This window comes from Dipteris shenzhenensis, chromosome 24 (assembly GCF_047967505.1).
Source record: "Dipteris shenzhenensis isolate YYH24624 ecotype China chromosome 24, Dip_SZ_1.0, whole genome shotgun sequence".
NCBI classification, from domain to species: Eukaryota; Viridiplantae; Streptophyta; class Polypodiopsida; order Gleicheniales; family Dipteridaceae; genus Dipteris; species Dipteris shenzhenensis.
In genome coordinates this window covers 6,742,348-6,769,046 of record NC_141619.1, presented here as the reverse complement: position 1 = coordinate 6,769,046, position 26,699 = coordinate 6,742,348, and the positions used below count along the sequence as shown (strand labels likewise).

Below are 26,699 nucleotides of genomic sequence, written 5' to 3'. Positions count from 1 at the left end.
CTAGGAAGAACCGAAGATGCTAGTATTACTTGCACAAGCTGATGCTCTGCACAACCCAACTCAATCATGGTGTGCTAGTCCACTTAAGACCACAGAAGCAGCAGAAAGTATAGATGCAGAGCAACGTGACACAGAGGAAGACCAGCCCACAGCTAGTCCTATTGTCACTCAGAGTACCGAAATTGACCTGGCAGTGACACACAGTTTCAGGCTTGACCTGAAGGATTATTTCCAGTAGTGTTCGAGTCTCCAACTTTTTGAGAAAAACTCTCTCCACCGAAAGTGCCAAGTGTTGAAGACTTAGTCTCCACCTACGTGGCCAATAACCCAGGGTTCGCATATGTTAGGATAAGTCAGTCCCATGGCACAAGGCGGTTATTAAGCATGTAGTGAATACCACTGTCTGTAACTGATAAGTAGTGGGCTAATGCAATAGTATGATGTTTTGCAACAAGGGCTGTTACTAAAAAATATAACTGACTGCAAACTTATAACAGTTGGAAGGTATCTAGACAGCTATAAAAGTCCTCTAACAACCCATTTTGAGGTTGAGTTGTCGTTTACCTCTGCTAAAGCATAATACAAAATATCCGTTTTGCAAGTTCATGAGTTCTCTGCTGTTCTTATGTTATTTAGTTCATTCTACATGCAATCTGACTCCTATCAATCTCTTGTCTAACTCCTTGCACCTTGCATTTGAGTTGACTATGTTTGGCACTATTAGGGTATTATATAAGTACCATTTGTTAAGCTAATTCACGCTCCTTTTAACCATGATAATATGCATTGATCATGAATTGCTTTTACACGGGTTTTCTGAATGTCCATGATTACATATGTTTGACAACAAAAAATGGCAGAGCATGAATATCTACACCTCATACAACCATAGATTTTGTATTTTAATAATGGTCTTCATGATTGTCAAGTGCTAGTTTAACCTAGGGATGTTTAAATGTCTTCCCCTTCACCGAAAGAAACCATGAATTTACAATACTGGCACTTTGGTGGAACTGTGAGGGTTTAGGAAAAATATATTGTCATAAAAAACATATAGTCTCATGGCAATCCAATATTATCATTGGAGTTACCTCGTGAGTCATGCTGGCTTTCTCAAGGTACATTCAACTTTGATTAAAGTTATTTTACATGCAAGGATACTATGATTGTACCCATTGCCATTACTTAAGCAAGCCAAGTTTCTTACCATGTCATCCCATGGGCCATGATACTTGTTTCATCCTTTTTTACTTCTCGCCTTAGCACGTTGGTGGTACGAATTTCACTAAGTAGCACACATACCTCCTTAATAAGGGGTCAATGTACTTATTAGTACTATGGCAATGTAATTTATTACACCATGACTAGCAAGGTTATCATATTTTTGGATAAGTATATCCTTTGAATGTTAGGGGTGACATTTTGTTGTGGTAAAGCTAGGCACTAGCTTATTTGGACCAATTGTGTCTAGATTTCCCACATCTCAAGCCATAAGATCATGGAATTTTTATGTGTCATCACAAACTTGTGTGCGTGTGTGTGAGTGCATACATGCGTGCATGCATTTCAAGACAAACATTATCCATCTTAGACTTATTAATCAAGACAATACGTGACAAGATAATTTTTACACAGAGGGATTGAAAATATATTCAATTTACTAATTTATAAACACCGAATGACATTGAAGGAGCTCTACTCACCTGCATCCATCCACAACAAAGACAAGTTAGAATAAGAACCTTAGATTGTGGGACTGCAAGCTTCAAAGCACAGCTCCTCTTGTTATCGATGTCACAACACCATAAGATATTTATAATAGCAAATCTTATCGACCTTGGATGGTGGTGCAGCACCCCAATGTTTGAGTCATAGGTATCTAGATGCTCCATGTATTTCTCTTTCCAGAATTGGCATTATACAAATTCCCAGAGATAATTCCCATTATAATTTATAAGGTATCCTCATCAAAGAAAAAATGGTCAATTAGTAAATACAAAAAATATAAAGACTAATCACCATAATATAGGGTTATATCCCTATGTGGAAGCCATAGTTGCCTTCTATAAAATGCCTCTTTTTACTAAGGTATTTGTTGCCTTACCTCCCCATAAAGCCAAGGCAAAAAGGACTTGTCAGAGTCATTTACATTTCTTATCACACACAAAAAATAATATAATGGGATTAAATCCATAGCCCAGGCGTTCCATAGCCAATCCCATATAGGATGGTAAGATAGACAAGTCTTGATGAAAATAGACAAGTCTTTGGTGAATCAATAACCAATGTATAAAGCCACCATGCATTCATATACATGACTATATAAGCAATCGTTTTTTTTGTAAAAAATTTGAAAGACATAAGCCCTGATACCTCTTGGAAAACGTCTCTTGTTGTAAGAGGGTAGATTAGCTCGATACTCCATAGTAGAGATCCACCTTAATAAGTATAAGAATCGGTCGGCCTATATCATATGCTTGCCAATTCTGCAAATTTGTAGTAAGAGAAATGCGAGTTTGTGTTATCCAAGATAGTAATCTAATTATCTGCATGGTAGTAGAGAATTCTCACGAGTCCTTAGTGTCTTTGTTGTGTATTTACATAGTGCTACGTAGCTTAAGAAGAACACATGGCTTTTACCAGTCCATCATACGCTACTACTTGCCAAGATTGCACTATTTCCAGTAAATGGATCGGGATTAAGTAGCCAAAAGCTTATGTAAACCCGATGACAGTTCTATTAGAGGAATGCAACGATAGATTTGATCGACCACCAGGCTCTATCTACAACAATCCTTTTGTTTATACGTTGTGTGAGTGTGAGCCGTCTCAGTCAATAACAAACTATGCATACATAACGTTTAGCAAAGAGCTAAATAGAAGATGACTCTTACTACAGTCTTTTGTGGTTGTCAGCCAGCATGTATATAGCTTGCCTTAGACGTGATAATCGACTGTCACTCCTTGTATCATGCACGAAAACACCCCAAGATCACGTGTGGTTCTCCATAATGCTAGTCACTATGCATATCCAGCTCGTGTGTAACGGCAATTGTCCCTTCTACCTAGTTGTATGAGCTCGCCACCTTCCATCAACTGTGTGGCCATCCAGTGGCCGTGTAAATGATGCTAGTCCTTCCCGTAGGTAGCGCACGTAGTCAATGGTTGTACGTAGCCAGTGGTTGCACGTAGCCAGTGGTGGGGGCGTGAGAACAAGATAGATGGCAGTGTATGATAGGGGCGCACCTGTCTCTATGAAGGTTAGGCAAGTGATGAGAAACTATAATGCCACGGAAGCTTTTTATAGCTAGAGTAGAAGCCTAACCGACTCAGTCGGTTCATCTTCCTTGATCTTTTGTTTCCTCATGAGCATTTCCACGTAAATCATGTATTTTTGGATAGGTTCCCATTAAGTATATGCCATATAAAACTTGTCCTAACTTATATAACTTATTAGCGATGTACACCCATGTTTAGCTTGGAAGAGACTTGGAATCAATTCTCTATCATATGTATATCATGAGGAAAATTCATCATGGTCTAGCAAAGATAACCTTGCCAACCCAAATCATGTATACACAGGCGTAAGTGTGTGTGTGTGTGATCCTCCTTGTCCGTATGTGAGGGAGAATGGAAAAAAAACCTACGTGGTGGCCATGGATGAGGCCAACAAGCAGACATATTGCCAATCATGCTATGAACCCAGCCTCCTTGATGCTTTTCATGCATCTCGGCCAACAAGCTCGTCGGACACCGTCGTGTACTATGGCGAGCTAATGGACTGCGTTCTATAAGGAGATGGTAATGCAAATTGTAGTTTTCAATGAGTGACCACATGTAAGCCTAGAGGGTAATAAAATGAAAACGTGAACGTATAAGTTCTTTTGAATTTGTAAGCCAGAGTTGATTAGCACAAGCATTTTCGGGTGCTGTAGTAAGCATTTGACGAAGGTTGCAGGGTAGTGGGGAGTGTGGTTTCATCATCACCATGCCCCAAGAGCACTCTTCTTATAGATAAATGTTCCTAGCGGGGAAGGTGCCAAGGCTAAACTCTGGAGAACCTGAGCGAAATGAACACGAAGTCGAGCAATGAAGCAAAAGGTGGACTTGGTCTGTCTCCATAAACGATGATGAGCCTCGGGCCTCGCACACCTCCTTCCCTCCACACACACAAGTTAGAAATGTTTCCCAAGGTGTCAGATGCCTCTAGAACTAGCCTAGCAAGTGATGCAATTGATGAAATCAAGGGCCGGAGTCAAAAGAAGAATCCAAAGCCTTAGGGCTTTGCCATGAAGTATCTGGGAGATGGGAGGGAAAACCATGCAATAAATCCCCATGCAGTCCCTTAGTGGACTACGAGTACTGTAGTGGGGCTCGAGGCAATGAGCTAATAACTGGCTCCAACAACTCCATGTAGTTCCTTTTCGCATACTAAATCCCGTGGGTGTCCTTCATTCCATGCATAATTAATTGGTCCTCCACCTTACAATATTCGTGGGTTCTTTATTTTTCAAGGCATACCATTTCCTTGTAAAGGGGAATAAACATGTGTATATTTCTAATACCCCCCTAGATGGGGTTACAATAGTTATCAAATTGTTCTTTGTCTAGCTATGGGTAAATGTTACGAGTCTCATGGATACCTTGGCTCTTCAGAGCCAATCCTAGCCGTAACGGATAAGGGTGTAAGAATGACTATATCCATAGGGTGTCCCAATGTATGTCTTCTCCGAGCGACCTTGATGGGGTCTCCAAATTACTCAAAGGAGATAAAGTATCCCTAAAGGTAATCTGCATTGCAAGCACCATCGCCGAAGGTCCATATACCTTACTAATTAAGGGAGTATAGTTAAAGGTGTTCCTCTTGTCCGTATAGTGTGCCAATCCACCTCTTATCTAGACCAGTTATTTCCACAAAGGGAACCATCCGTGTGTGTGTGTGTGTGTGAGAGAGAGAGAGAGAGAGAGAGAGAGAGAGAGAGTTCCCCATTTGTTACGGTCTTGCCTGCACTCTCAGATATTGATCACTCATGTTTCTCATTTGCTGCGGCTTCGGTTTCCCTCTATCAGATTCGGAAAACTTTTTTGGATGTTTGGATGCTTCTGATCTCCGATGTCTCCATTCCTCCTTTTCTTTCACTGGCTCGTTTTTGGGTACTATGGACTATTTGGACACAGGGATGGCATTTTAGGATGGGACAACAATTCCCTTAGGCATATGCTTTCTTCAGAATGTCCCTCAAGCAATCTTTATATGATAGTTATGCTGTGAGGGATTTGGATGCTACTAGCCTTGAAGTGTTTTCTCAGTGTTTTTGAGTGCTTCCATTAGGCTCTCTTTTGGAGTCTATTGTCATGTACATTGATTTTATGTTAATTTTATAGTCACTGGTTTCACAAAAAAAAAGTGTGTGTGTGATCCTCCTTGTCCACCTATAATAGGTCTAATCATTTTCTTTGATAATCAAGGAGGGCCAAAAATCCCTCTAACCATAAGAAGGGATCTATTGCCCTAAAAAGGCTCAAGCACATGTATTGTACAATCATCAACATCATCATTTATTTCAATGTTTTTCAAGGGCTAGCAATCTCTTGACACTTCTTTCAAGATCTTAATAACCACCCAAAGTATTTAAACCATAAGATACAAAACTAACTTGAAACCCAAATAGTAAACAACGGAAATAATTCTACCTTTTCTAGAAGATTTAGGAAGAAGAGTGAAAACGTGAAAACAATTATCATCTCCTACGAGAGTATCTTCAAACTATAAAAATTGTGTTGTTGCCAAGTAATGCTAGGAAAAAACATTGTCTCAAAAGCCCACATTTTGCTTGGGATGGGTAGGGCTACGCACCTTCTTGGATGAAAATAGAATACAATTTTCATCTCTTTTCTATTGCAATAGATGTATGAAGATAAGTCAGTTGTACTGAGTCTACGGTACCATAATAGGGAGCACTAGAGAGGACATCTTGGAGCAGTCTTCGACGAAGTCATCTTATATTCTAGAAAATGTATGGCTGCCCCATCTCATAATTTTATAAGGATTTTGCAAATCATAGGAACCTTTATGGATTGCCTTTCCCACTCTTTAAACGTAATTTGCATCAATTGGAGCCTACCCATTTTTAAAGTTTATCCATTATGTCCTCATGTTTGCGAGATGCACCATTTATATTCCTACCCCCCGATCTTGATAGTGCTACCTTTAGATATTTTCATTCCATTAAAACTATGATACAATAGGCACACCAATTAGTAAGTAAAAAGCTCTATATCTTCTACATTTACTAGATATTGGGTTTGAAAGTAACATGATATATTGCCAATAAGTGATCCAAAGTAGCATAATCTTGTCCTAAACAACATGTTGATAACATGCACTTTCCATAGCAAATATTGCAGATTGGAATGATGCATTCAAAAATCCGACAGATGGAAATCCAAAATTTTGTCTTTTGCTGGTGGGATCATAGTTTCCAAGCATATATTGTCATCCTTTGCAGTGTATGTTTGGTCAATTTTCCCTTTCTCTTAATCGATATTGACCAAGACAAAATGGATTTATTCGAGATGTTTTATGGAAGAATCACTGGCATGCCATCTCGAGGGATGTGGTTGTTACAGCTATGCAAGAAGGTGGTCTAGGTCTAGAGCCAATGAAGTCAAAGCGTGACATATAATGCTCCAAGTGGCTTTTTAGATTGGGATGCAATCAACCATGGGCGTGTTTAGCTAGTCATTGGATATGCAATAATGGAGTGGCGGGTACTAATGGTCCAAATACTCCTTGGCAATATTTGGTGTTGTCTAAGTTTAGGATCAAGATCATAATCAAGGTTTGAAAATCTAAGTTCACTAATTGCTATTGGGTTGGGCTCCGTTCTTCATCAAGTGAAGCAGCACTAGGTAGGTCCATTTGGCTTTCTAACAGGCTTCTATCATGGAGGGAAAAAGGGGGGGAAATAATTATAGCTATTTTGGATGCTTTTCCCTTGGAAGAGCCTAATTCGGATGTTTTTCCTATGATGCATGACATAATGATCCAAGGGAAAATGAGACATGCTATAAAGGAAATGTCACATCAATGGTTCTCAAGAGTGTGGGAAATAGCACCTTGAGGTCTAGAGCATGGAGTGCTGTTTCCCATGGTCCCACCCTATTTCCCATGGTGCATTTGCACAGCATAACAGAAATAGCTATTTCTTACGTATTTCCCTTCCATGACATAAGGCCCTAAGATCAAACCAAGACCAGCCAATAAGATTCACAAGAAAGGTATCTAAATTTGGAAAGATATTTGGGACTTAGAAATTAGGGAATGCTCAACTATTGATGAGACTTCAACTTGAAATCATATATTTGCAAGAGAGCAAAGATTTGTGAGGTGGGATGATTGGCCAACCAATAAAGTGTCTAGAAGCTGAAGTGCCTTCAAAGGTTTTGCATATTGATCTGGCAAACTTCTGCACAAGTGCTCACTTAAAGATTTGAGGGATCCTTCTCATCATTGGATAGCTGCACTATCTCTAAAGCATTGGTCTTCTTATGCTCCACACGAGAGTGAAATTGTTTGGACGCAAAAGAGTAAAAGGCTGCTCCATTCAAACTCAATGTTCTTTTCTGGAAGATTTTAGTTGGCGAAGTACCTGTTAGAAGGCGGCTTTTGAAATAGATTTCAAAGAGGAAACTTTCATTTATTTTGGGCCCGAAAATCCGTACAATTTGGGAGAAAATTTGCAGATGGTTTGATGCAGCTTCTATTTGCAGCCAACTATCACGGAAGCAAGCTACGGTTGGTGATAGGGGAAGGCTTAATGAGTCTACTTCCGAGGTTTGGCAGTTAGTCCGGGCCCTGGTTATTCAATGCATTTTGAAGTTTCGCAGTAAGGCTGTACTTCAGAAGTTGCATGGTCAATCTTCTCTTTTTTATGGAGTCGTGGAGGTGTGTATTTTGAAGTTTCGCAGTAAGGCTGTATTTCAGAAGTTGCATAGTCAATCTTCTCTTTTTTATAAAGTCGTGGAGGTGTGTATACTGTACTTTGAGGTCTTGTTCTCAGAAGAGTTCACTTGTCAGTCAGGCTTATACTGCTTTTGTCAGATGTGGTCCTTATGGGCTGTGATGGTTCTCTCCAGAGAATTGTCTCTATAACTTTTTCTTTGGCCTGCCTGTTTCAGGAAGCTGCTTTTTCTACCCTTTTTACTATAGCTTTAATACAATTTTGTCTTCCCACTGTGTTCTACCAAGAGAATCGAAGTACCTCCGTTTATCAAAAGGCCGGAACTTTGTGAACTTCGTCTACCGCATGTGGGGGTATTCTTGGCCGAGGTCCTTGGCTCTCCCTTTCAAGTAAATGCAGTCTCCCCTAACAGTCAGCACGTGAATGCTAGAGGAAGACAGACAAATATCTAAGCGACTAAGACTAAAAACGATAGCAGCCATTACATTCATGCATGAGCAAAGGTAAGAAGATGGTATGGGAAGAGACGAGAGATTTCGCATTCTGCCTCTGGCGATGAGAGGAGAGCCGTATGCTGTATCGTTTGTCCCAGATCAGGTGCTCCAGATCGGAGACAGCCCGGCCATCCTACTTACGACCCGTGTTACAGTTTAGTTTCTTCACTGACAGCCACTTGCATGCATGTCACCCGTGGATGACAGGTCGTCCTCTTACATAACATAATTTTAAGAATAGACGCTAAACCAGCGGTGACCAACGGAATTTTTTTCAATATCAGAGCCATCGATGCCACCTTTAATTAATAGCCAAAATCATGGCCTCGACCACCGTGAAAAGCAGCAAAACAATGCTGAAAATCTACGTCTTTATACAAAGCAAGCTCCAACCCATCAATTGATTACATGGGACGCATTACTTCCAATCTATTCTAGCACTCCCCAAACTCTTGGAACTTACCTGAAGCTGGTAAAGCTATATTTTTCTCTAAGGATTTGGAGCTGCTATCGCAGTGATATGTGGATAATAAGTAACTATATGTTGCCTTTTCACAGGCAAGACGGAACTCGTCTCTATTTACGGAAAAATGCACTCAAAATTGTAATGGGGGAAGCCATCTTGACTGTGAGCTAGCTTCACAATTCAACGTACTCAAGATTAACATGGCGTGCTGCTAGATTAACTTTACGACCCATTTTCCACGGAAGCCTGCCTCTCAAATTCTGATGCCAATTTCTCCCAAACTCGATCCATATCAGAGGAAACGACCTCTTTTCTTGGTCTGTCTTTAGGAGGAATACGCTCTGTTGATATCTTATTCTCCACCCCCTCACCTGACTCCATCTCGGGCAGAGAAATATTATCACTTGGTGCAGCCACCTAAGAGCCACAGACTTTCACACTCAGCTGAAAAGGCAGATACTGAGATAAACAAATTGAAACAAAGACATTGAATTGCAAAATGGTGTGAGTGACCAGCCCTATCAACGTTGCAGAAAGTCAAAAACCAAGAGAACATACTCACCACGGGACCTTCCTGAGACTGAAAGCTTCCTTGATGATCTTTTTTGGACCCATTCACCTGGCCTACATTGATTTGAAATCCCTGCATGTATCAAACAATGATGTCTGAATTTCAACTGCCTTTGTGGATTCTTGACATGAGTATCCTACATACTAAAGCATCATAAAATTCGGGAGTTCTTGCCAAAGGAACCACAGGGAGCTTTGCACATCAGATTCTTTGAAAAGCAATGCGAGCTGGATACTACTTATCGTTTGACTGCAAGCAAGAATAATGACAAATTCGTTTTTCCTGCCTGCAATCATTTTGAACGAGTATCTGATATCTTAGTGCATCTACAATTTTAACTTCCCAAGAATCCTAAATGCTAAGTGGGATAAGAAATACAACCAACCGCTGGAGGAATTTCGGATTTAAAAAGAGGTTTAATGCAACTAGTTCATATTGGTTTAAAGGTTTAAATCAATGCTGTCAAAGAGAAGCTTTATAATACACCTCCATACATGCAAATATTGTCAAGAAGATAGCTGACAGTATAAAATAAGAACAAGGAGCATTCTATGTGGAGACAGCCCACTTGAGCGACACAAATATGAGAGGGATGAGGTGAGAGAACAAAGAGATGACTTTTTAATGGTGGAGCATTCTAGCCAGTGCAAGAAGAGCGACACCATAATGTTTTAAATCTTTTCAATGCCACTCCGAAAGGACATTGCAAGGTTCAACTCAATCTGGTGCTAACTTCTGGTAAGGATATGTGCTGTGGGTTAATGCTTCAGGATGATGCTCCATGTGGTTTCCTCGGTGCATATAGGTGATAGGGGCGGAGGAAGACGGGGTTTGAGAGAGGCATCTTGGTCATGTTGTAACCCTGTTGCCTGCTGTAAGACTGTATCCTGCTGTTATATTGTGTCTTGCTGATGCCGGTCTCGACCCCTCGAATAACTAATATCAAAGGTCGAGATGGAATACCCTTAATCCAGTAGATGAACGTGGACCCATGGCCTGGGATGTTGACATCCAAGCCTTGGCACTGATAATCTGGTCGAACTTCGAACCTGCTGCCCTGGAAATGCACCATTCAAGGTCCTCGGTTCCGTTGGCATAAGAGGCAACTGAGCCTGCTGAGCTGCTTTGGTGGAGATGATGTCCTCAGAACTGCCTGAATCCGTCAGGATACAGACCTTCTGACCACCAACATGTCCATAAAAGTGAAACATATTGGGAAACTGACGAGGCTTTCTGCTGAGCTTCAAGCTCCTGTATCACTGGTGCTCATGGTGTCCTTACCAGATCTTGTCTGGACCATAAAACAATAGTACTGCCCCTAAACGGACCCTCCCTATCTCAGGAAAGAAATTCTGAAGCTTTGATACCAATGTAGCGAGAGAGAAATTATACTCACTCTCTTTCCTGCTCAACACTAACTGCAAGACTGCAGATGATGCACTCAATATGCAAAGTGATGCTGTGGATGTGAGTGAGAGAATCAAAGGGAGAGAATGTAGTGGTCCTCCGAAGAGGAATAGATACAACTGAATAAAGAATGCCCAAAGGGCTGAATACAACTGTATGGAGGGGCTGAAACCCTCACTGCAAAAGCCTGAGGTGGGATGATGAATGAAGGCCAAGGGGGCTGCCTTTTGTTGGCCCCCTTGGGCCTGGAAATGGACTGACCACCTTCCTCCTGCCCACCGACCTTGCAGACTGCTAGATGCACCGACCTGCCCGAGGCAGCCCCCACGTGACTACTGACATGGTGCCACCTGTCTCCTGCTGATGTGGTGCCTTTGCTGAGGTGTCACATGCACTGTGCTGGTTGCTGCTGCCTGCGTGGCAATCCATGTGGCAGCCGGCTGACGTAGTTGCCTGTGGCAGTCCACGTGGCTGCTGCTGTGGCTATGTGCTGACTGGACAGCACACGTGGCAGCCCAGCATCCCACGGGATGAGGATGCCCGTGACAAGATCACCGTGAGCCAAGACATCTTTCACAAGACGGAGCCTCAGCCCAATGCAATTGCACCAGTAAGAACAATTCCACCCCCAAGGGCACCCATCAACAAATGCATCTTCGTATGAGTTCAAAGCGTATCCACACAATAGACCACCGAGAGCCAAGTTATCTTCCACGAGACAGAGCCTCAGCCCAATGCAATTGCACTAGTTCCACCCTCAAGGACACCCACATTGTCTCTTGAAGAGGAGAAGTAGAGGTTACAAATGAAGACTCGTAAGAGGAATTGCTACTTCAGAAGAAGGCTTCTACAAAGGAGATGAAGATACCCCAAAAGTATTTAAAAGACCTTGGACAACTCAGAAGTGATGGATGTCACTGGGAGCAGTTTTTGACATCAAGACGAGATTCGCAAACCAAAAAAGTCAAGGTCTATGAACTAAACATTAAAGGCTCAAATTTGAGTGATCAAGAACCGTTGAGGAAGTAAGAGTCAACTCGAGTGGAGAGCTATTACAGGTAGAATACCATGTCTTGGTAGGGATAAAATGGGCTTCTTTGGTGAGCCTGTCAACCACCACATAGATGTTGTCCCGTCCTCATCAGAAAAAGGCTCGGCAATGGCTGCAAGAAACTTAGAAACCAGCTTGCTCCCATATAGGTGGTGATGACACAATTTGAAAACATGTAGGAATGCCAACATTTCTTGGTCATTGCTGGGGCACAGGTTGGTTGCTTGCCTTTACCCTGAAGGGCGGTAACAACAACCTGGTTCATCTGTTGATCAATCTGCTCAGATATCTGCTGACCAAGCTGCTGTCCCATTTGCAAAAGAATGCCTTGAGGCGTTGAAGCTAAGATAAAATGGCATTTCTGTGCCTCTTGTGGGTTCTCCCATTGTGGCAGGCAAGTACTTGCTCACGCTGGGCAACCCCCTCTGCATCTGCTGATGCAGATCATATAGGACGAGAAGGCATTCCATTGTGGCACGCAAATACTTGCTCAACTTGAGGAATCCCCTTCTTAGTCATTGCTGGGGCACAGATTGCTTGCCTTTACCCTGAAGGGCGGTGGCAACAAGTTGGTCCATCTGTTGATCAATCTGCTCGGATATCTGCTGATCAAGCTGCTGTCCAAAAAGGCATCTGCTGATGCAGGTTGTATAGGACGGGAAGGCATCCCTGTGCCACTTGGGGGTGTTCCCATTGTGGCAGGCAAGTACTTGCTCACAAGGAGCAACCCCCTCTTGTGCATCGCTATCTGACAAGACTCATCAAATCAAAATGGGGGTACACATTTGGGTACCATATTACCCTATCAATGCCAAATGAAGTGGCCTAGGTCACCTAGGATTCCTACCTATGACACTCGGGACTCTTAAAGCAACTAGGACTTCTATGTCACCTAGGACTCCTAGTCTAGGACTCTTACAATGCCTAGATCACCTAAGACTCTTACTTATCTAGAACTAGCTTACACTTTAAACATTTAGTATCTGCCTACTTAATTTAGAGAAAACTACCTGGGCACCCCTGCAAGTCGAAGGCGTCACGAGACAAAAGGTCGGTGACAAGACAAGCATCTGCCAGCTGCTCCAATCCAATGGCGAGGGATTTGATTTGCTCTTTTCTTGCCTGTGCAAAGCAACAAGCAAGCTGGAGTCTCTACTTGCATATTATTGGCAGCTGTCCGCTTTTGTTGGAAGCATTGCCTTCCAGCTCTCTCTAGTTTCCCCTAAGTTCATTCACACCCAAAGGGGAATAAAGGCACTGAAACTCTACAAAAGATATTTCTATCTGAGAGTAATCTCACAGGGCTTCATAGCAAATCAAGGTTGGACGCCAGATTACACCTGACATGTCTGTCAAACATACCTCCCCCCTTTTGGGGTTAGTCGGGCTTACTGTGCTAAGCCCTTGAGAAAATGATCAAACACTCCGGAAGTGTTTGAGCTGACTAGTTACCTGGATTATTTGAAGATAAAAGCAGCGGCACTTGCAGGAGAACTTGGCGTACATGGTTACACATAAGAAGCAAGACGCTGTTCACATCTCACGATAAATCCAAGCGTTTTGGGTGTTCAGCTCGCATGATTGCATCCACTGCTCCATTCCTCCATGATGCAGCAAGTGCACTCACAATTGTTCACCATTTTTGCTTGACCTGTTGCATAACCATTGTCTATGCAAATATTTTCTGCTCAAGAGGATGCTATGCTAATGAAAAAGTTGGTAAGTTGGTTTAGCTAACTGTCTCAACACAAAAGTATGGATTCTTTCTTTTGGCCCCAAAAAAATATACATGTCAGCATTCAAAGACGTCTCTGACATCAACAGTAATGAAAATAACTAAACATGTATTTACAGGCTTTGATTAATTTAACATGTAATTTACAGACTTTATGGTAGCTTGCTCACCAGGCTCCAACCAGAGAGACCACCCGACTAGCATGGATTACCTGCTGTGACTCCCATCCTCTTAGCTGCAGATCATGTGTTCACACTTTAAATTAAAATATCCATGTGTTATATTACTAGCACTGCGTGGAAGCTGGAATGTGGAAGACTGAATCAGCCATTATAGATACTCAGTCGCAATTGTCATATGAAAAGACCGACTCTCTTCAGCCTGCTTGTTCACAATCTTAAAGCTACAGGAAGCAATCCACAGATGAAAGTTTGAGGGGGAGCGCTAAGCTCAGAAATCGAATGGAAACACTCTCATCTGGAAACATATTTCCTGCTTTCAAATGAGAAAGAACACACGGCAGCAAATAGGCCTGCCATATGGTTTATTCCTTGCGCTTCCCTTTCCATCTTCCCATCCCTGCTTCCTTCACAGAGGTGCTGTTTTCATTGCCATTCCCACTTGTATGTATCTAAATAGCGCCACTAAAGAGAGCACTTCATAGAGATGCCTCTTATTGTCTTAATTTGAAAGAGACAGTCGTGAAACATGCATCCAACTATTTTTACTTGAACAAAAAGTCGTGAACCTTTAGCATTCATAGACAGGCTAAAGAACCTGACAAAACAAATACAACACTGCCCATCAATGGTGAAATAGTAGAATCGTTATAGGAACCGTACTTCCACTAAGAAATTTACAAAATCAATGGCAATCATTCCCATGAAGATAGAGTACCAAACAAGTCAGCAAATACACATTACACAAACATACTAAAATATTTTCTGCATGATAGCAACGGCCATCTTTCTCCTTGAATCTGACTATTTGATCAATCTGCCCAGAAAGGCATACGAAGTCGAGGGGTTTCAATCTGCAGACTCCTATGGCTAGACTCTCACGGCACTCCAAGGAACAAACTTTTCTACACAATCGGGTAGCTCTCCAAACCTCAAAGCATAGTGTGTGCTTGGAATCCTCTTAAAGCGTGCATGATGGTGGTGCTCACTGATGGGCTCTAAATTGCTTTCAAGCTTGAGATGACGAAGTTTCTTCACTGCTAGCGGGAGTCCCTGAAAGTTCATCACAATTCACCTGAGGCACTTCAGCTGTGGTGGAGGTGACATGGTCTTGCTGATCTTCCAATTTTCCTGAGACGACGCCTTGGGTAGGATCCATGGAACCTTCAAGCACGTCTGAGGGAGTTGGTTCACTGTCTGAGTTGTTTGTGATGGGTGGTTTGGAGGTGCTAGACTCGACCGTCTCGGATGGTATTTCTGGCTTCTCCTCCACATTCGCCTTGTCTTCTTTGGGAGCAATTTCGATTTCACTGGCCTTTTCACTGCCTTCCTCCTTGCCTGCCTCAGTATGTCCAACCTCAGAAGAATCAGCTTCCTCAGCAGGTTTGGAGGAAGAGCTGGACAATTCTGCGACGCTTTCTTCATCTGTCAGCCCCTTATCCACCGGATTTTCCTGCGCAAGTGATGGCTCTGCTTCTGGCGTTTCATCACCTTGCACAGCACTTAAGGCTCCTTCAGTTACATCGGTCGTGGGAGAATCAGTTGCATCTATGTTCTCTTCAGCAATTGCTGCTTCAGCTGGTACTACTGAGCTCTGATCCGTGTTGTCTTCTGCATGCACAACAGGTGATGATTCGGTTGGAGCAACAGCGCTATCAAGAGATCCGATAGGATTAACTTCAGCTGACTGATCATCAATAGCAATCGCTTGGGCGGTATCCTCCGCAGGGACTTCCACGGGATTTTCATCTATCCCTGGCGACTTCACTGCTTCCTCAACCTCTTCGTTTCCCGCCTTCTCTGTTTCATCTTGACCAACGGTTCCATCCACCCCACCCGATTTGTCACACGGCTCGACTTTCTCTTCCACCTGTGCCACTTCCGTAGCTGGAGCTGCTTCGGACACGTCCTCGGATGGCTTTTCCTTGGTAGCATCCTGTTCTCCGTCGTTGTATACTACTGTACCGTCACTATCCCCTTGAGGATGGATCGCTTCGATAACTTCGCTTACTCCCGCAGATTGAGATGCTTTGAGCGAATCAGAGCCCGAAATTTCATCGTCTACCTGTTCACCATTCACAGGCTTCACCACCTCAACCCCGTGGTCCGACGGCTTATCTTCAAATATCAGCTCGGCCGGTTCTTGAGCTGGCACTTCAGGTTCAGTGCTCGACAATGGAGTCTCGGAGTTTACAACCGATTCTTCCGGCAGCTCCGATGCAGGGGTTGCAACTGATTCATCCCGCAGCTCCGGGGGAGGTCCGTTCTTGTCCTCTGGCCCTGTCTCTGCATGGAAGTCACGTTCCTTTACTGTTTCCTCTTCAAGACTTGACGATAGGGAGGATTGATTATCAGCTGAGGTCTCCTGGGATGCAGCCGCAAGTGCAACTTCGGGTGCAGCATCTTCTTGGGCATCCTTGACTACTGGTTCTGCTTCTGCTTCTTGCTTGATTGCCTCTCCGCCGTCGACTGGAACCTCATCCTGTACGACCACAGCGGGCTTGATTTCCTTCTCTGCTTTGTCAAGGTTGGTTTCAGAGATGCTGTCCTGCTTCTTGGAATCATCGGATTCTAACAAGATGTCGCGTACAGTTGCGGTAGTATTTTCCCCCTCGTCGCCGCTTTCTTGCTGCTGCAGGAAGAAAACCACGATCGTTAGTGAAGTGCGTCTGTCCGATGAAAAAACTGCTGCTCCTGTTGCTGCTAGATATTCTATAGTGTGCTTCGAATGTAGCGAGGAAAGATATGACATTCCTGACAAAAAAACCGAGAGTTTGCAGAGAGACGTTATCAACCTTAACGAACAAGGTTTGTAAAGAGCGAGCTGAGCCTTTCTGGGAGGAGTTGTTTCGGTCGATAGTTTTCAAGCCGACGTCTAGACTGTGTTGAGCAGCTTCGACGCCCTTAGTGTCAGTATCGATGCTGTTTCTTCCAAGCTCATCATGACGCTGGGCTTGAGGATCCATCAACCCCTCGTACTCAGATGTTTTGGGTTTACTGGTGCAACCACCCATGGTGCCCGGTCCTTGGAGATGAACAAAACAACGGTGTATGGTGTGATTCCCCGAGAGGGAATGCTGTTGAGCAAAAGCAAGCAGACGTGCGGAGAAGCTGAGGAAGCAAGCGCTGCAATGCAGAGTGCGGAGCTCAGAGGTGGTCACAAAGATGGAATTTGTCTGCAACACAGGGAAAAGCTTTAAGAAGCGGGCAGGTAGACGGAGGAGTCATGCCAAAGGCACCGCTGCAGCGTGCTACAGACTGGGGACTTGGCTGTTGCTGCCCTTTACAAAGTATACTATGTGTAGTATATGCTTTTGATAGGCAGGCCTGATGAGGGTAGGCGGGGAATAGTTGTCACACAACAATTTACTTGTTGCAAAGCTCACAGCAGAGAATCCAGGAGGCTGAAAATTCTCACCCAAGAACAAGTACAAGATCGTTGAGCCGGCAAAGGACTCGGGGGAGGAATTTTGCTTTAGGTGTGTCGTCCGAAAATCAAGATCTTCAGCTGATGAGGAAGAGGAGGAGAATCAAATTTTGGTCTCTCTCAATCAGTGGAGCTCGGTGGCAAGCAAAGGAAAGGGGACCCCCCCTCTCCCCAAGCATCATCAGTGCAAAATCTCAGGGCAGGATGACCTTTGAAGTGTCTCTGCTACAGTGGGTCACAGATTCGCTGGGAGCACAAGGTTGCAAAAGGGAAAGTTCAAAGCAGGGGAGGCCAAAAATTCTAGTGAGGGGGATGATGAGCCTACGGGCCTACGGCCCTTGTGCAGAGGCAAGTGGAGGTGGGGCTCTCTGCTCAATTGGAGAAAGGTCCACAAGCTACCCAGGAGAAGACGACAAGGGAGGCCAGCCAGCCCAATCACACAATCTGCAGGTGTTTTGGTGAAGCTCAGAGAGAGAGAGAGAGAGAGAGACAGAGACAGAGACAGAGACAGATAGCTATGGAGGGGAGAGCTCAGAGCTCTTTGTGTTAGGCTGTAAGCGAGAGAGAGAGTTATGGTAGAACCCTAGAAGGACAAGACAAAGGAGACAAAACCTGCAGAGTGTGCACTGTGAAGGTACACCCTGAGGCACAACACAACCTATTGAAGTAGTCGACCTTAGCCTCACCCTGTCACCCATAAGCTGCCCCAATTAAGTTCAGACAGTAAGCTATGCAGAGGCAGAGCATCTCAGGAAGCACATGTTTAGAGATGAAAGCAGAGGAATTTACTTCTATACCCATGGCCGAGGAAGCACAGGCCGAGGGTCTTGGTTCACCTCTGATGGAGCAGCACTGGTCCCCATTAAGTAGTACTGGGAGTACCAGTAGCAGTTCTAATAAGCAGACAAGTCTTAAAAGCTATGGAATGTCATTTGGCAAGAGGGGGAGAGTCTTACTCTACTCCCAAGAGGGACAAAAAACTAGAGAGCTTTAGCTTTAGGCTCACTGCACACGGCAAACATAGAGCGAGTGCACACGATGATGGAAATGCGCAGCTAGTGGTGGATGGCAAAGATTTCCAAACCAATTTGAAGCGCCACTTGTGCTGGAAATTGCAACTCAAAATTTGAGGGTGCCAATTTGGGCACCAGATGCGCATTCCATTTTGTACCGGCTCGAGTATCTTCAATGCTCTGCCCAACCAATGAGAAATGGCCAGTAGCACTCTGCAAACTCTTTCCAACTCATCAGAAGCACCTTCAGAGCTCCCTGCAAGTATCCAGAGTTCTGAAATGCCCACCAAAATCAATTCACACGATTTATTTGACTACAAGCTTCAATGTCACACTGGTTCATTTTCCCCCCCGTGTGCACTGGCCCATAGAGTGTGGTTGGAGGCTTGTTCTGGAGGCTGGCACATCTCCCAAGGCTATTTTGGAGCACCATTGATGCTCAAATTGGCACCTCCATTCTAGAGGCTGTGAATTTGAGAACCAGAGCTCTATTTCACCTCCAACCAATAGGAAGCTGGTATTTGGGGCTGACAGTGGGTTGAAGATCTTTCAATGCTCTACCCTAGCCAATGAAAACTTGATGTGCAGCTCCCTCCAGCTCGTCAGGTGTCATTCAACCTCATACAATGCTTCATCAGATCCATTTAATGCGAAGGGGGTTTGGTTCACGCAAGCGAATTTTAAATGCACGTTCAACCGCGCACCAATAGTTACGCGTGCATTAACCCAACTAAAACAAGCCATGGAGTATACAAACTCAAACCTAAATTCAACCATGGTACTTTTGCCTTTGGGTTTATGGATCCAATAAAGGAGATTTTGGAAATAGGCACTCCAAAACTCTAGGCTTTTGGGAAAAAATAGGATTCTTTTGTAAGATGGTCAAAATGTACTTCAAATCTAAGGAGACCAATATCTCAAGCCTAACTCACATTTTGCATTTTCAAGTTTTGTAATATAATCACAAGGGAGGAGATTTACATCTTGTGGTGTTTGAATTTTTAAATTCAAAAGTGCACATTGTCACCACCGCCCATGCACTCACCTACATGCAAAGCATATGCCCAAGATAGAAGCAACCACCCAACCCTCTTATTTGTCCATTCTTGTAGATAAAAGAAGAGGGAAATACAAAGAGAAAGGTCACAAGATGAGAGTGGGGTAGGTGATAACGAATGGGTACATGGGCATGGTGGATGCCAAGTGGAATGTGTTGTGCTCCATCTAATTGCTTTGCCTCTCACAATTTGACAAAAAAGAAGCCCCTTCTTCACCATCATCACCATTTGTACCTCCATGGCGAGTAAACACACCCAAGATCACACTTGGAGACACTATCTTGAAGTTTGTGCCTCTACACATGAGAAGTTGAGCCATTGCAAGCCTAAAACAACCCACACAAACCTTTTCCTCAAGCCCTCTATCCTCCACAAAGCTCACGTTTGTGCCTCTACACATGAGAAGTTGAGCCATTGCAAGCCTAAAACAACCCACACAAACCTTTTGCCATTCCAAATCACAATTAATGATCTAGATGCTAGGACATTGATGCTAGTGGACTCATGCTTCAAGGTAGGGTGAGGAACACAAAAAATAGTAGTGATTATAGTGTTGATGGAGGAGCTCAAGCTAGAGATGCAAAGTGGTAAAAACTAAGTGGAGATATCTCACTCAATGCAACTCTTGTGAAAGAAAGATGGCAAGTTTCCTAGGAACAAAAAAATGAAACTTAAGCTTCAAGATCGGTTTCTAGTGGTGATATCACATTCAATGCAACTCTTGTGAAAGAAAGATGGCAAGTTTCCTAGGAACAAAAAAATGATATTCAAGATTCAAGATCGATTCTAGTGGTATAAATTTCATTTAAAGAAGCACTATGTTTATATAAGCCTCAAAAGTATCTTTTTATCTTCCACCCTTGTTTTGTCAATTTCGAAACATACCAAGGTTTGTAAGCGTTCCTAATCACTCACCAAGTTAAAATATATGCAAAAGCATCGAACTTATCTCGTTCAGAGTAGAGTAGTCAAAAGCAATTATCGATGTTCAAAAATGAATGGATATTATATCATGCAACAATGACTCCACTAGTTTAATTTTATCATTTCATGTGCAAATCTAGGAATGTCTACATCATTCTCCCATAATTCCCCAGCAGCTCTGTGAATGAGGTGATTGATAATCACCTACAAATATCTACATCACCTCCAAACGCTTGTGGGCTTCTGACCACCACTCATATTTAATTTCTTTTTATTAAATTGAACTAGTCCATTAAGTTAGCGTAGTTTAATCAAACATGTATAAGCTTTTTTATAGAATAGTACAATTTTCACACAAATGCTCCTTGATTTTGAGCCTCTTGCGCTTTTAACAAATTGGATTTCAATCTCCTCCTCTCTTTTTTACATTACTACTCTATATGTTACATTTTTATAGCACATCAGGCTAACGGATGTTATTTTCCCCTCTTCCTCAAATTGATCATGTCCCATATCAAGCCATTCCTTCACATCCTTAATTTCATTAGCACAAATTGTCAAAGAGGAACATTCTAGGGGTTTGGCTAGTATGTTAGATGCATGTTGCAATAGATTATTCTAGTATGGGAAAAGCAGTCACGGTACTAGAGTTTGCAAGTGATTGCGTGTGATAAATGTATTCAAAACAAGATATTTGAACCATCTTCCCTTGATAAATAATTTGCACTATTACAAAAGGCCCATTACATCTTATTTCACAACTTTTAACTCAATGTGTAATAGGGAGGATGTACTTTAAGGTCACTTCAAAAGGCAATAACTTTGGCCATCGTATAGTTCAATCCTAAAGCTTCTTAAAATGATTCCTTAAAGGATATATGCACCTACTTATTAGAATCAAAAAGTGAACAAAATACAATTAGTAAACAAACACGAGACGTACGCAAAACTTATTCGTTATTATGTATAAGTGAATTTGAATTTCCAATATGGAGAGTAACATTAAAACATGTGTAATGGCTTGGATACCATGGTGAAGATTACTCATGGAAGAAATCTGACTTCAAATTAAAAAGGAATATCATTCCAAGACCTACATGCTATGGAAAAAAACTTTTATAGGCAAGCAAACTTCTAAGAATTGTGCTTAAGGGATAGTCATACTAAGGTTGAATGTGCAATAAATGATTATGATGGGAGCCCATCAATTGGAAGTAGGTCGATTCATGGTCTCCTTACCTAAAAAATGAATCTCGGTTGTCCATAATAACATAGGCCAATAAAGGCATCTTGCTTCAGTTTGTTTCAATACTTTCTTTGGAGAAGTGATTCTTATAGGATTATAGAAATGAAAGATTATACGTTCATAGCACTAAACAATCATGAAAGCACTTTGGTTGAGATTGGGTTTCTCCTTTTTTTACTTTTTATATATGTTCTTTTTGCTCATTGTGTTCATTTTAGGAAACATAACAATTAAACATCCACATGCCTTGGAGATGAGCTGTCATACTAGCATTTATCCTACATCAAATAGAGATCTTAAAACTCTAGTAGGAAATAGTATCATTCTCTAGCATTTTTCCTACATTACATAGTATTTTTAAACCTCTAATTATAGTAAAGGATTTTGAACTATGATGTAGAGACAAGGGTTGAGGCTCAATGAAAAAACAATATATAAAAAGACACATGGTCAATGGGAACTTCTTTTTGTGTGTGGTTGGGTCCTATCTCACAAAGCTCAATCTTCAAGGTCTCAAATACCAAGATCCATAAAGTGTTCCAAAGGTGTCATACATTTTTTCTAAATGTACCCTTTCTCGTATAAAGAGGTGTGTTCTTGCAAGGTGTTCTCACTTTTATTTCCAAGAAAAACAAAGTACATCAAAAAGTTTGTGTATTAAGAGAAATAATGTGCATTCAAAAGGTGTCATCACTTTTTATTTCCAAGAAACATTAAGTACATTAGAAAGTCCTAATCATATATACTTCATCCTCATATATTTGTGCATGGGCCCACAAATGCAATGACCATAACCACAAAGCCCCTTTATTGTAGTTGATAGGATGTTCAAACAAGGAATTGAGATTCTTTGTCATAGTTGCGTTAACATCACCCTTTGATAAGGGAACATCGTGTTGTCCCTATAGAAGAGGAGCAAGTGTTTTTCATTTCATAAACATGATATTGATTTGAGAGGAACATTTATACTCTAAGTATTTGCTGCAAGAACTTCTACCCATACCTACACATTTAGAACTTACCTTTCGCAAGAAATGGGGCTACAAAATAAGCGCCTAATCTTGATATCTTCGTTGAAATCATCACTGCAAGTGTATTGTGGGTTGTTTTGTTTCAAGAAGGCATCTTCAACAATTTCCCATGGTATAGCCATCAAATTTCTCTATTCTAAGTGTCAAAATATGCTCTAATATGTTTGACATAAGATGATTTACATCATCATGTTTTCTTGATATGTAATCCAATGAATTATGAATCTATACAATCGTTGGTACGATGGGGAAAGGCCCATGCAAGCATAGTTGGTTGCAATATAAAAGGGGCATGAAGTGCTTTTGGTGACATCTTCTTCAATTGATAAAATTACCACCTAAGCATGTGATCTTTTCTGTTGGTTTTAGGATCTCTTGTCCTTGATCTCTTTCATCTTGATTGTTGGATCTTGCGTTATAGGTTCTTGGGACCCTTGGAACTTCTAGTTTAGACTCTTAACATTCTAAAGAGCCATACAATTAGTCTTAATAGATCAGGTAGAAGGAGAGTCTGAACTTTTAAGGTTTTCAGATTTCTTGGGTTAAAAGCATGGCTGTATTCATGATTTTGAAAAAGGAGAGTGTTATGGTTTGGGAAAGAGGTCTATCAATTATGGTATTGTTCCTTAGAGGTAAGTAGAGTGATGATATGGAGGATAGGTGATGGTGCCATGCAAGAGAAAATTATTGTGCAAGCACACAAGAAGTACAATGTTATGCATTGCATTACAAAGATACATATGTGGCAATCAAGTCAATGCGGTATGACGATGTGATCTTGCAAATGCAAATTGCATTGAAAAATTGCAAATGTGGTCCATGAGATTATGGCAAATATGTGAGTGTAGTGGGTGGGTGCAAATGCAAGGTGTGAAGGCAAGGAGACGGAAAGGTGAAGGATGATGGCAAGAGTGAAAGGAAAAAGAGGGTGAGGGTGAATAATCCTTGAGGTTAACGAATGATTGAATGACCTCTAAAGAGATGTTTGCAAAAAATCTAAATCTCTACTAAATATATTTATGGGTCTAAGACTCCCTCATTACTTTGCCTCAAAGTCATCCCACCCCTTTAGACTTTATCGTGACACCATTCAGTTGTATCTTGACGGTATGGGGAACCATGGCTTATTGTTGGATGTTCTAGCATGAGGGAAGGCATGAGGCATCATGGACTTCTTGTTGGATGCTTTGTCTGAATGGTTCCCTTAAGCCTTTAGCTTTGTGGGGGTGACTATCTAAAAGTGCATATAGCACTTGTGAGCAAGCGATTTAAGAGTTTTACAAGTTTGTTGATCTTTTTCTATAATTGTGCATGTTTTAACATTTAATTTTAATATCCCCTATGTTCTAACAAGGATTTATTTGATCCCGTCAAGCATGTGTATTCCATGTTGTCCACTCAATTAAAAAAAACCCCTTCTTTGCTCAAATGTTCTATGTTACATGTTTAAAGAGAAACCTCTTGGAGCATTCAGCTCAAGAAAGACTATGTATTCTCTAGGTGTGTGGGGCTATGAGGTCATCCTAACATAGGATCCTTCCATTGTCTAACCAATGTGTGAACTCTTATCCAAGGAGCGATTAGAAGTGGTTTGACCATTTGGGGACTTCTTATTGGTGAATTGCAACATTGGTAAGCATTTGGGAACTTTGATTTGGTGAACTACAACACCCTCCAAATAATTACTTTCATAAGATTTAAAGGTATGCACCACCAATGTGAGTTCCTTCTTCAATTCCTACCAACTCATCTGCTAGTAAGAATTGAGAAAAATGGAGAATGCGAATCCTTTCCAAGACAAGGACAAAATGTGCTTCAAAGTGCATACAACCTAATCACATGTCTTATGATCGTCCTAAAAAAAGGGTAAGCCACTACATACCATTGCAAAGTCACGTAATGGAGAAAACAAATTTATCTTTTTCATTGAAGTACACTGAGTCTTATAGCCAATTATAATTTAAATAGATTAGGGAGTAGTCAAATTCTACCATCTAAATAATGATATCCAAAGCTAGTATAGCTTGAACAATGGGGAATGAGAGCTTAACCTCAAAAGGCTTGTATATGGACAAACAAATAATTATGGAGAAAGTGGATTCAACTTCACACCCAGAAGGGCTTGCGTTGGGTTGGATCTAACTCTACCCTTTCCATCCCAATCCCCAAGAGTGACAACTAAAATTTTATTTTAACTCTCAATTAAATGTGGAAAAAAGTAGTTTGCATCAAAAGATTTGAGTTCCTATGGCTCAAATCAATGCCTAAGAAAGTGTCAATTTCAATGTGGCTTATAACTCAAAGCAATGGGGCTAATGCTAGAAGTCCCAAGATTGGAAAAGCAAATAAAAAGTGAAAAAAATTCTCACATGCAGTGGAGGATGCCCTACACATTTTTGTGATATGTTCTCCCACCCAAAAAGTGTGGAAGACGGTCCGTCTAATATAAGGAGATTCTAAATTTACGTGCCACTTTGTTCGAGGATGCTTGCAAGACCAACATACAAGAATGGACAAAAGTTAGAGCCTGTCTATTTTGGTTCATCTAGATATTTAGAAATAAGACGATTTCGACCCTAAAGCTATTTTCACTGCTTGGTTCCATAGGAGAAAGAAGGTCAGAGCCAAAAGCACAAAGACCTGGCAATAATCGATAGCTTTCCATGAAATGAGTTAAGGGGTTTGAGTGTTCCAACTTTCAGGTTTTGGGTTTAGGATTCCTAGTTCTAGGCTCCTAGAGGTTGTTCATCTTCAATCAAACACATTTTAGGTTTTGGATTCTAGGTTCTAGCAAGAGTATTCTGGGCTCCAATGGGTTCTAGTTTCAAATTCTAAGATCATGCGTTCAATTTCATCAAAGTTTGGAGTTTCAATCTAGCTTCTAACAAGAGTATTTTGAAAAAAGTGTTTCAAGGTTTAGGTTCCATCAATTTGGTTTTGGGTTTTAGGTTCCCACAAGAGGCTTCTAGGTTTTGGTTTTAGTAGAGAAGTTCCTATTGCTAAGTTCTAGTTTTTGGGTCCATGTCTTGGGTTTCGACAAGAGTGTTATGGGTTTTGGGCTCCATCAAATTGGTTCAGGGTTCTAAGGTTTGGGTTCTAGGTTCTAGGTTCTAGTAAGAGGCTTCCGCGTTCCAAGTTTGAGTTTCAATTTTTGGGTTTTGGGGGTATGAGTTCCTGTGTTACAAGTTCTGGGGTTTCAAGTTTTAGAGAGAGGTTTTGGGTTCTAGGAATTGAATTTCATGGTTCTTGCTCTGATTTCAAAATGTACTTGTCCTTTTTATAATATAAACTTTTATGCTTAAAAGATGCCAGTATAGAGGCCTAGCAATGACTACATACCAAAAAGCAAACCTCCTGTGCTATTTGGCATGGTCCTTGAATACTCTTTGTTACTTTGCAATTCAAGAAGCTAAATTATAACCTCGATTTCTTTCCCATCAATTATTACCTCAATTTCTTTCCCCTATCCTCCCAATTCATAGCAAACTTTTGCTATGAGACTGTATGCCTAATACCATAGGCTCACTAAGAATTGACATTTTAGGGGGTTGATGGAGATTCCATATTCTTAACAATCAATAAATTTAGGTATGTGAAGTGGCTTTCGCACCTCTTCCTTGGCATTCTTTCCATATTTCACACGTGTTTAGTATGGACTAGAGACTTTGTGCTGGGCTCCTTCTTGGATCGGGATCATATGGAGTACTATTTCCAATGATTTTCCTTTTATGTTCATGAAGGACTAGGTAAGCACATCCTTACAGGCTAGACATATTCTTTTACTTAGCCTTCTCTTTGGGGACAATGATTCATAGTTTTCCTTCCTCCCCTTCATAAACTAGATTCACTTAGGCCCCTCTACACTTGCTCAACTTCAAAATGTATGGGCTTTCCATTTACCTTTCTCTTGTTTTGCTTGGAGTAGAGAACCATAATCATTTGGTCCCGTTTATCATCTAAATATACTCTAAGACATTCTATTGTGGATTGGCATTTGTGAGGGGTCCTTTATTCTATGTTGATTCTTTGGTCCCTCTTTCATATTCCTTTCGTGTGATCTAGTTTTTTTTTCTCATAGCCTTCTTTGGTACAACAGGTTTTGGTTTAGTATTGGTTGATTCATCTTTCTCGTC

At 41.7% G+C, this 26,699-nt stretch overlaps 1 protein-coding gene across 2 annotated transcripts; it reads right to left on the bottom strand.

The window, feature by feature from the left end:
* Positions 1-8,766: 8,766 nt before the first annotated feature.
* On the bottom strand, positions 8,767-17,768 carry LOC147886137 (uncharacterized). Of its 2 annotated transcripts, none has more exons than XM_087395430.1 (4): positions 16,663-17,768; positions 14,943-16,496; positions 9,487-9,567; positions 8,767-9,341 (listed from the first exon to the last, which is right to left on the bottom strand). In XM_087395430.1, exons 1-4 carry the CDS (start codon positions 16,879-16,881, stop codon positions 9,147-9,149), a joined length of 2,049 nt encoding a protein of 682 aa, XP_087251556.1. In that variant the 5' UTR covers positions 16,882-17,768; the 3' UTR covers positions 8,767-9,146. The 2 variants fall into 2 exon arrangements, with proteins under 2 accessions (XP_087251556.1, XP_087251555.1); XM_087395429.1 differs by having other exon boundaries at positions 14,943-16,499; positions 16,663-17,767.
* Between the last annotated feature and the right edge of the window lie 8,931 nt (positions 17,769-26,699).